The 10530-nt window shown below is 66.8% G+C and overlaps 1 protein-coding gene across 1 annotated transcript; it reads left to right on the top strand.

The window, feature by feature from the left end:
• Positions 1 to 4072: 4072 nt before the first annotated feature.
• KRT18 (keratin 18) lies at positions 4073 to 8268 on the top strand. Its single transcript, XM_074853792.1, has 7 exons — positions 4073 to 4566; positions 5101 to 5183; positions 6002 to 6158; positions 6237 to 6401; positions 6998 to 7123; positions 7217 to 7440; positions 8062 to 8268. Exons 1-7 carry the CDS (start codon positions 4135 to 4137, stop codon positions 8174 to 8176), a joined length of 1302 nt encoding a protein of 433 aa, XP_074709893.1. The 5' UTR covers positions 4073 to 4134; the 3' UTR covers positions 8177 to 8268.
• Positions 8269 to 10530: the final 2262 nt, after the last annotated feature.

Below are 10530 nucleotides of genomic sequence, written 5' to 3' on the forward strand. Positions count from 1 at the left end.
GCCAAAGGTCTCCCTGGGCTTTTGTTTGCTGTGGGCTGGGTGACGGCCACGGGGACAGCGCTGACGGGTGGCACCCCCCAGCGTGTCCCCAGAGAGCAGGGGGGGGTCCCGGGGGGATGCACCCCCTTCCCTATCACCCGTGCAAAGGCAGGACCCTTCGAGGGGATGCAGGGTGGTCCCCCCCTGGGTGCAGGACCCCCCTGGGTGCCGGGGGGGGTCCCCCTGGGTGCCCTGGACCCTCACCAGGAGGGACGTGGTGACTCAGGGGATGTCCCCAAGGTGCCACGTCCCTGTCCCCATGCAGGCAGGACCTCAAGGGTGCCCTTGGCTGGGGGCAGGGGGGGGGGACACAGGACCCCTCTGGGTGCCCCCCCCCCCTCCCCCAAGGGCCTGACCCTGTTTGCAGCAACCCCTGAGCTGGGTCTGGGAGGAGGATGAGGAGGAGGAGGAGGAGGATGGTGGGTCCTGGCTGCAGCTTCATCGCTCAGGAATGCAGCGAGACCTCGGCCCCTGCATTAACCCTTGGGGAGCCGGGCAGGGCTCTTGGGGGGGTGGGGGGGTGTCAAGGGGCATCCCCGTGTCCCCACTGGTTGGGGACATGGGGGACGATGGTGGCGCTGCCCCACCAAGGCCCCTGGCGATGGCTCAGGGCTCGGCCAGGGTCGCATCCAGCATCCTCAGGGTGCTGAGCACAGCCTGGGGGGGGTCCCCGGGTCCAGCCCCTGAAGCGTTGGGGGCTGGGGAGTGAGGAGCTGGGGGGGGGGGAGCTGGGGCAGAGCCTTATCAGCCCCAGGACCTTCATCTCGGGTTTATGGCCCCGAGGGGGGGAGACGCGGGGGGGCGGGGGGGGCCGGGACGTGTTTGCTCCCGGCTCGTCCATCACCCCCCGGCACGGCAGGAATGTGCCTGATAAGGGGCCGGGGTGGGGAGCGGCCCCCAGCCCCCCCCCCGCGCCAGCAGCAGGGTCAAGGGGTGCCCCCACCTCCATGGAGAACCCCCAAAGAGGAGCGGAGAGGTGGGGGGGTCTTGGGGACCCCCAGGAGCACCCCCGGGCCGCATCCAGCCCGGGTGTGGAGCATCACCCCAGGGCGGGGGCAATGGGGGGGTCAGGGACCATGGGGGGGGGGGGGGGGGGGGTCAGGGCATCTCTGGGGCCAAACGTTGCCGGTGCCACAGGATCAGACACCCCCGGGGGACCCCAGGGTGGGGGTCCCACTGCAACCAGCCACCACAGGGACCCCAGGGTGGGACCCCCCCCCCTGCAACCAGCCACCACAGGGACCCCAGGGTGGGACCCCCCCCCTGCAACCAGCCACCACAGGGACCCCAGGGTGGGACCCCCCCCCCCTGCAACCAGCCACCACGGGGACCCCAGGATGGGCCCCCCCCTGTGAGCTAAAGGCCACGAGGACCCCAAGGTGGGACCCTCCCTGGGACCCCCCCGGCGGGTCAGACACCTCGGGGACCCCCGGGCTCAGCCCCTGCCAGGGCGGCCCCAGCGCCTCCATTTCCTCGTCCCCTCTCGTCACCCTCCTCTTCCTCCCGGCGCGGTGCCACCACCAGCACCCTCGGAGGAGCCGAAATGGCGAAGGGTTGGCCCCGGAACAAAGCCCTCGGCCGGCGGCGGCGCGGGGCCAAAGCCCAGAAATGGGGCAAAAGGGGGCAAAAGGGGGCAGAGAGGGGACAGAATGGGGCAGGGGTGGGGCAAAATGGGGCGAAATGGGGTAAAATGGGGCAGGAATGGGGCAAAATGGGGCGAAATGGGGTAAAATGGGGCGGAATGGGGTAAAACGGGGCGGAATGGGGTAAAATGGGGCGGAATGGGGTAAAATGGGGCAGGAATGGGGCAAAATGGGGTGAAATGGGGTAAAATGGGGCAGAAATGGGGCAAAATGGGACGAAATGGGGTAAAATGGGGCGAAATGGGGCAGGAATGGGGCAAAATGGGGCGAAATGTGGTAAAATGGGGCAGGAATGGGGCAAAATGGGACGAAATGGGGTAAAATGGGGCGAAATGGGGCAGGAATGGGGCAAAATGGGGCGAAATGGGGTAAAATGGGGCAGGAATGGGGCAAAATGGGACGAAATGGGGTAAAATGGGGCGAAATGGGGCAGGAATGGGGCAAAATGGGGCGAAATGGGGTAAAATGGGGCAGGAATGGGGCAAAATGGGACGAAATGGGGTAAAATGGGGCAGGAATGGGGCAAAATGGGGCAAAATGGGGCAGGAATGGGGCGGAATGGGGCAAAATGGGGCAGAGAGGGGGCAAAATGGGGCAAAATGGGGCAGGGATGGGGCAAAATGGGGCAGAGAGGGGGCAAAATGGGGCAAAATGGGGCAGAGAGGGGACAAAGTGGGGCAGGGATGGGGCAGGAATGGGACAAGATGGGGCAGGGATGGGGCAAAATGGGGCAAAACGGAGCAGGGATGGGGCAAGGATGAGGTAAAATGGGGCAGGGATGGGGCAAAAGGGGGCAGAAATGGGGCAGGAGTGGGGCGGGGGGGCTCGGGGGGGCAGAAGGTCCGGAGAAGGGGGCAGGGACGGGGCTCAGCCACTCGCGACCCAAATCTCGGGCCAAACGCCGGAGCGGGGCCGGGGGGGGGTGGGATGGGGCCCCCCCAGAGCAGCTCGTGAGAAGGGCCAAGGCGGGGGGGGGGGCTGGAGACACCCCCCAGCGCTGAGTCACCCCGTTGTGGTGCGGCCGGAGCAAACAGGAGCGGGGCCGGGGGGGGGGGGGGGGGGCAGGAGGCTGCGGGGAGCCCCCGGCACCGCGACTTCCCCCCCCGGGGGTTCTGCGGGAGGGTTTGGTTGTGCAAGGGGGGTGCTCGTGCAAGGAGAGGTGCTTGTGCAAGGGGGGGTGCTCGTGCAAGGAAGGGGGGGTGCTTGTGTAAGGAGGAGGGGGTGCTCATGCAAGGAGGGGTGCTCGTGCAAGGACGGGGTGGTTGTGCAAGGAGGGTCCTCGTGCAAGGAAGAGGGGGTGTTCGTGCAAGGAGGGGTGCTTGTGCAAGGAAGGGGGGGTGCTCGTGCAAGGAGGGGTGCTTGTGCAAGGAAGGGGGGTGCTTGTGCAAGGGGGGGTGCTCGTGCAGAGGGACGTGCTTGTGCAAAGAGCGCGCTCGTGCAAAACTCCGCGTTCTCACGCCTGCAGCGGGGGTGACACCCCCCCCCCCCAGCACATCGCTGCCCTCCTTGACCCCGTGGAGCGGGGACGTGCCCCCCCCCCACCCCCCCCCGGCCGATGCTCTGCAGATAACGCTGGATCGCGGCCCCCCCCCCCCTCCCCCCCGGTGCTCCGGAGCCGCCTTTGATCAGCCCCGGGGGGATGATGAGGGTCCGGCCGGGGGGGCGGGGGGTGGAGACCCAGCGTTGGGGTGTCCCTGGGTTTGGGGTGCAGGCGGGGACGGGGGGGCGGGGGGAGAGGCCAGGCAGGATTCCTGGAGTGGGTGGGGCAGGACGAGCCCCTCAGAGCCACGCCGGGACTGTCCCCACGGGGACCCACCCCGGCCCCACCCTGACCCCCACCCTGACCCCCACCCCGACCCCCGCCGGCCCCACCTGTGAACCCCAGGAACGGGGGGGGGATCGCTATGGGGTGGGTGGGAGTATCAGTGGGGTGATGTGGGGCTGATGTGAACCGGTGGGGAGAGCTGGAGCTGTGGGGTACCCCAAAATGTGTGGGGCTGCACCCCACAGGTTATGGGGCTGAGCCCTGCACCCCACAGGTTATGGGGCAGACCCCCCACTCCTCCGCCCTGCACCCCACAGGTTATGGGGCAGACCCCCACTCCTCCGCCCTGCACCCCACAGGTTATGGGGCAGACCCTCATCCCTCCACCCTGCACCCCACAGGTTATGGGGCTGAGCCCTGCACCCCACAGGTTATGGGGCAGACCCCCACTCCTCTGCCCTGCACCCCACGGATTACGGGGCCGAGCCCGCCCCGGGAACAAAGGCCTTGGGCTGGATCCAGCCCCACCTTCCCGGGCGCGCAGGGGCCCGGAGCGGGGCCGTGGGGAGGTGCCGTGGGGCCGCCCTCCCCCCCTCTCCCGGCTATAAATCCCCGTCCGTCCGTCCATCTGTCCGTCCGTCCGTCCAGCTCCGTCGTCGCTCCCGTGTCTCCGCCGTCCCCGTCACCATGAGCTACTCCCGCAGCAGCGTCTACTCCAGCTCCCGCCGCAGCGGGGTCACCCCCGGCGTGGGCTCCGGCCGCCCCTTCACCCCCCTGGGCAGCGCCGCCAGCGTCTACGCCGGGGCCGGGGGATCGGGCTCCCGCGTCTCCGTCACCCGCACCACCAGCCTGACCAGCGCTGGCGGTGGTTATGGGGCCGGCTATGGGGCTGGCTTGGGGGGCAGCGTGTTGGTGATGGGGTCTGGCGTGGTGGCCAACGAGAAGGAGACGATGCAGGACCTCAACGACCGCTTGGCCGCCTACTTGGAGAAGGTTCGGAGCTTGGAGCAGGAGAACCAGCGGTTGGAGGTTCAGATCCGGGAGTTCATGGCCAAGAGAGGTCCCAGCACCCAGGACTGGAGCCACTACTGGGACGTCATCGAGGAGCTGCGGGACAAGGTGGGGACCCCGTGGCGGGGGGGGAGGGAGGGGGCCGAGCTGGCGTTGGTGTCCCCACGGCACCGTGGGGTTAAGCATTAACCCGGCGGGCGGTGGGGCTGGGTGGACTTTGCACCCCAGATGTCACCTGGGCGGGGGCTGAACGTCCCCAGGGGCTTCGCTGGGAGGAGGTTAAGGGACATGACCAAGGGCACGGGGCAAGGTGGTGTCAGAGGGGGCCCAACGCCGCCTTCGCGAGCCCCACGGCCCCCCCGTGTTCTCAGCCAGGCTCAAGGTCACCCAGGGCCCAGCCAAGCCCGTCCCAGTCACCTGGGTCCCCCCAAGTGAGCCTCTCCCCGCCCCCACCCTGGCTGATTGCCGCTTTTCCGGGGCGAGGTTCCGTCCCCCCCGCGGGAGCGCGGGCAGCTGCCAGGGTGGCACCTGCCTGGGTGACGTGGGCAGCGGCGCGGGTGGCAGCGGGGAGGGGGGTGTCCCTGCAGCCCGGTGACGGTGTCGTGTCCGTGCGTGGTGTGTGTGTCCCCCCCCCACCCCAAGATCTTCGAGGCGACGGTGGAGAACGCCCGCACGGTGCTGCAGATCGACAACGCCCGGCTGGCGGCCGATGACTTCAGGGTCAAGTGAGGGACGGGGGGGGGGACGGGGACGGGAAGAGGAGGGACAGGGTGGGGATGGGGACAAGGACGGGAATGGGGATGGGGGTGGGGAGATGGGGTGGGGCAGGAAATGGGGATGAGGCCAAGGACAAGGATGGGAACAGGAGTGGGGATGGGGACAGAGGATGGGGACAGGGTGGGGACAGGGACAACGGGGACAGGGAGGGGGCGGAGGGGACATAGGGACAGGCAGGAGCCAAGGAGGGGGATGAGGACAGGGATGGGGTGGGATGGGATGGGATGAGGTGGGATGGGGTGGGATGAGGTGGAATGGGATGAGGTGGGGTGGGGTGGGATGGGGTGGAATGGGATGGGATGGGGTGGGATGAGGTAGGATGGAATGGGGTGGGATGGGATGAGGTGGGATGGGGTGGGATGAGGTGGGATGGGATGGGATGGGATGAGGGGATGAGGTGGGATGGGATGAGGTAGGATGGGATGAGGTGGGGTGGGTTGGGGTGGGATGGGATGGGATGGGATGGGATGGGATGAGGTAGGATGGGATGGGATGAGGTGGGATGGGGTGGGATGGGGTGGGATGGGGTGGGATGGGATGAGGTAGGATGGGATGGGATGAGGTGGGATGGGGTGGGATGAGGTGGGATGAGGGGATTGAGATGGGATGGGATGAGGTGGGGTGGGATGAGGTAGGATGGGATGGGATGAGGTGGGGTGGGATGAGGTTGGAGGTGGAGATGGGGGTGGGACAGGGGTAAGAACACAGATGGGGACAGGGACAAGGACAGGGCTGGGGCCGCAGCCACTCAGCGCCGTGTCCCCAGGTACGAGGCGGAGCTGGCCATCCGCCTCTCGGTGGAGAACGACATCATGGGGCTGCGCAAGGTCATCGACGACACCAACATGACCCGGCTGCAGCTGGAGGGGGAGATCGAGTCCCTCAAGGAGGAACTCATCTTCATGAAGAAGAACCACGAGGAGGTAGGGATGAAGCTGGAGCGGGGCAGGGGGGGTGGTCTGGGCACCCCACACTGACGCCGGCCCCTCGCTGCCCCCCAGGAGGTGAAGAGCCTCCAGGCCCAGGTCTCTGACTCGGCGTTGACGGTGGAGGTGGACGCGCCCAAGTCGCAGGACCTGGGCAAGATCATGGCGGAGATCCGGGCGCAGTACGACACCCTGGCCCAGAAGAACCTGGAGGACCTGGAGAAGCAATGGGGGCGGCAGGTGGGTCCACCCCCCCCACCCCAAACCTGCACCTCAGGCGGCCCCGGTGGTCCCCAGGCAACTGGGGTGATGCTCCATGGGGGTGTCGTCCCTGGGGGGACGTCAAGGCAAGGGAGGGGGCAGTCCCCAGCTCAACTGGGTGGTCATCTGGGGGAACCCTGATCTGGGGGGGGTGCCCCTGGGGGTCCCCAGTCTGACACAGGGGTGCTCCCCAAAGGTACCTCACAAGAGAGACTTGACCCAACGGGGTCCTGGCCCCACACCAGGGATACTCTTGGGGTGACCCCTATCCCGTAGGGGACCCCAAGACCCAGTGGGGACCTTCTCCAAGGGGTCCTGGTCCAACATCAGGGACATTCCCCAGGGAAAACCATCCCAGGGTGACCCCAGCCCCACAGTGGGGACCTCCAAGAGGGTCCTGGTCCAACACTGGGGACATTCCTGGAGGACCCCTACCCCACGTGGGACCCCAGTGCTTGGGCCTGCCTCTTCCTGGGGTGGTGTCACCCCCCGTGTCCCCTCAATGGTTTGGGGTGGCCGTGGTGAGCAGGGCCAAGGCACTGACCCCCCCAAACCACACACATGTGACCCCCAAGATCACCGAGAGCACCATCGAGGTCACGCAGAGCAGCAAGGACATCGACACCGCCCGCAGCACCGTGGTGGACCTCCGTCGCTCCGTCCAGACCCTGGAGATCGACCTGGAGTCCCTCCGCAACCAGGTGCCCCCCTTAAAACCGCCCCCATCCAGCCCCCCCGCGGGGTCACAGGGCCACCCTCGGTGGTGACCTGAGCCTGGGCGTGACGCTCCGCAGAAAGCCAGGTTGGAGGCCAACGTGCTGGAGGTGGAGAACCGCTACGCCGCGCAGATGGAGCAGCTCAGCGCCCTGATCCTGCGGGCCGAGGCCGAGCTGCTGCAGGTGCGCAACGAGCTGCAGCACCAGGCCGAGGAGTACCAGGCGCTGCTCAATGTCAAGGGCAAGCTGGAGGCTGAGATCGCGACCTACCGGCAGCTGCTGGAGGGAGGAGAGGAGTTCAGGTAGAGGGGATGGGGTGGGGGGCGGTGGGGGCACCCGGCGGGGGTGGCACCGGGGGTGGGATGTCCCAGATCTGGCAGGAATGGGTGGGCTTGGGATGGGAAGGGGACAGTGTCTGGTGGGGACGAACCCCAGGAGATGGGATGTCCAGGTCCCATCACCCACGATTCTCTGGGGACAGCGAGGGGACAGCGGTGGCATCTGGTGGGGACGAGCCCCAGGAGATGGGATGTCCAGTTCCCACCACCCACGATGCTCTGGGGACAGCGAGGGGACAGCGGTGGCATCTGGTGGGGACGAGCCCCAGGAGATGGGATGTCCAGGTCCCATCACCCACGATGCTCTGGGGACAGCGAGGGGACAGCGGTGGCATCTGGTGGGGACGAGCCGCAGGAGATGGGATGTCCAGGTCCCATCACCCACGATGCTCTGGGGACAGCGAGGGGACAGCGGTGGCACCCAGCTGAGCCCCCAGCGTTGGGCCATCCCAGCCCACCCTCCAGGATGCTCCAGCTCTGTCACCTCTTGGTGACACTGGGAAGGGGGAGGACACATTCAACAGGGAGGGGACACCCTGGGGCCCCCCCCAGCACCCTGAGCCCCCCCCTTTCCCCGCCCCACAGCCTGCAGGACGCCCTGGAGAAGGAGACCACCTCCACCACGCAGAGGACCAAGCAGCGGTCGGTGGACGGCAAAGTGGTGACAGAGACGAAGGAGGTGAAGGTGCGGGTGTTCTGAGGGGGTGGCCCAGCCCCCAGCACGCGGGGGGGGCCCCCTGAGCACCCCCCCCGCCAATAAAATGACAATTCCCCCCCTGGGGAGATGTTGCATCGTGGTGTCTCCGTCTGCTGGGGGAGGGAAGCGGGTTTGGGGCCGCAGGAGGGTGTAGGGGGGTGGGGAGAGGCTGGAGAGCCCAGAGGGGGGTTAATGGGGGGGGGGACAGGATGGGGGGGACAGACGGACGGACGGATGGATGGATGGATGGATGGAGGGATGGAGGGATGGATGGAGGGATGGAGGGATGGAGGGATGGAGGGATGGAGGGAGGGATGGATGGAGGGATGGAGGGATGGATGGAGGGATGGATGGATGGAGGGATGGATGGGTGGAGGGATGGAGGGATGGAGGGATGGAGGGATGGATGGATGGATGGATGGATGGATGGATGGATGGATGGATGGAGGGATGGATGGAGGGATGGATGGATGGAGGGATGGAGGGATGGAGGGATGGAGGGATGGAGGGAGGGATGGATGGAGGGATGGAGGGATGGATGGAGGGATGGATGGATGGAGGGATGGATGGGTGGAGGGATGGAGGGATGGAGGGATGGAGGGATGGATGGATGGATGGATGGATGGATGGAGGGATGGATGGAGGGATGGATGGATGGATGGATGGATGGAGGGATGGATGGATGGAGGGATGGAGGGATGGAGGGATGGAGGGATGGATGGATGGATGGATGGAGGGATGGATGGAGGGATGGATGGAGGGATGGATGGATGGATGGATGGATGGAGGGATGGATGGATGGAGGGATGGATGGATGGATGGATGGAGGGATGGAGGGATGGATGGATGGATGGAGGGATGGATGGATGGATGGATGGAGGGATGGAGGGATGGATGGATGGATGGAGGGATGGATGGAGGGATGGAGGGATGGAGGGATGGAGGGATGGAGGGATGGATGGAGGGATGGATGGATGGAGGGATGGATGGAGGGATGGAGGGATGGATGGATGGAGGGATGGATGGAGGGATGGAGGGATGGATGGAGGGATGGATGGATGGAGGGATGGATGGAGGGATGGAGGGATGGATGGATGGATGGATGGAGGGATGGAGGGATGGATGGATGGATGGAGGGATGGATGGAGGGATGGATGGAGGGAGGGATGGAGGGATGGAGGGATGGATGGAGGGATGGATGGAGGGAGGGATGGAGGGAGGGATGGAGGGATGGAGGGATGGATGGACAGATGGATGGAGGGATGGATGGAGGGATGGATGGACGGATGGACGGACGGATGTGGGTTGGATGGATGGACGGATGGAGGGATGGATGGATGGATGGACGGACGGATGGATGGAGGGATGGAGGGATGGATGGATGGACGGACGGATGGATGGATGGAGGGATGGATGGATGGACGGACAGATGAGGAGTCAGTAGGTGGGGGTGGATGGGGGGTGCACACATGGGTGGCAGCTGGGTGCAGGGACAGGGGGGACCCCATGGCAGAGGGACAGGGGACAGCCAGGGGACAGATGGACACAGACAGACGGACAGCCCCGCCCAGCGCTGCCTCCTCCTCCTCCTCCTCCTCCCACCAGCTGCACCCGCCGGACCTGGGGCCGTCCACACCCCCCACCACCCCCCTGGGGGCACCTCCACACCCCCCCCCACCATGTCGGGGTTCCAGGAGGCAGCACCCACCCCCCAAAAGCAGCCAAAGGGACCCCAAAACGTCCCTGACCCCACTTCCATGGGGTGGCAGGGGGTGCTCTGCACCCCATGGCTCTGCCCCACGGCTCTTACCCCCACCCAGGCTTTGTCACCTTCATTCCACCGTCCCGCCGGCGGTGGAGGAGCCGCCCCCCCGGGGGGGCCCCGCGCTGCCCATTTTCAAACCCCCTTTTCCCTTTTTTCACGCGTTTCTGGGTGTCGGGGCACCCCCGCGGCACCCTCCGGCACCGCCGCCCCCTCCCGCTCATGGGCTGTCAGTGGTGGGGGACTCCCCGGGGGTGGGGGGGTCCCTGAGAGACACCCTGGGGTCCCCTGGGAAGGTCCCCGAGAGGGGTCCCATCCCCAGGGGCTCGATTTGGGGAACGCCGGGGTGTCCCCCCCCGTCAGTGGTTTGGCTCGTCCCCTTCCTGGGGGGGGCGCGGGTGGGGGGGACACAGGTGACAAGAGGCCCCCCCAGATCCGAGGGGAGGGGTTGGGGGAGACATTGGGAGCACGTGGTGCTGTGGGAGCATGGCCCCGCCCCCTGGAGCCGACTCCACCCACTACTGTGTGAGCCACGCCCATCGGGGTGAGACCACGCCCATCGGGGTGAAACCACGCCCATCTGTGGTGACACCAC

The sequence above is a fragment of the Strix uralensis genome, chromosome 33, assembly GCF_047716275.1.
Source record: "Strix uralensis isolate ZFMK-TIS-50842 chromosome 33, bStrUra1, whole genome shotgun sequence".
NCBI classification, from domain to species: domain Eukaryota; kingdom Metazoa; phylum Chordata; class Aves; order Strigiformes; family Strigidae; genus Strix; species Strix uralensis.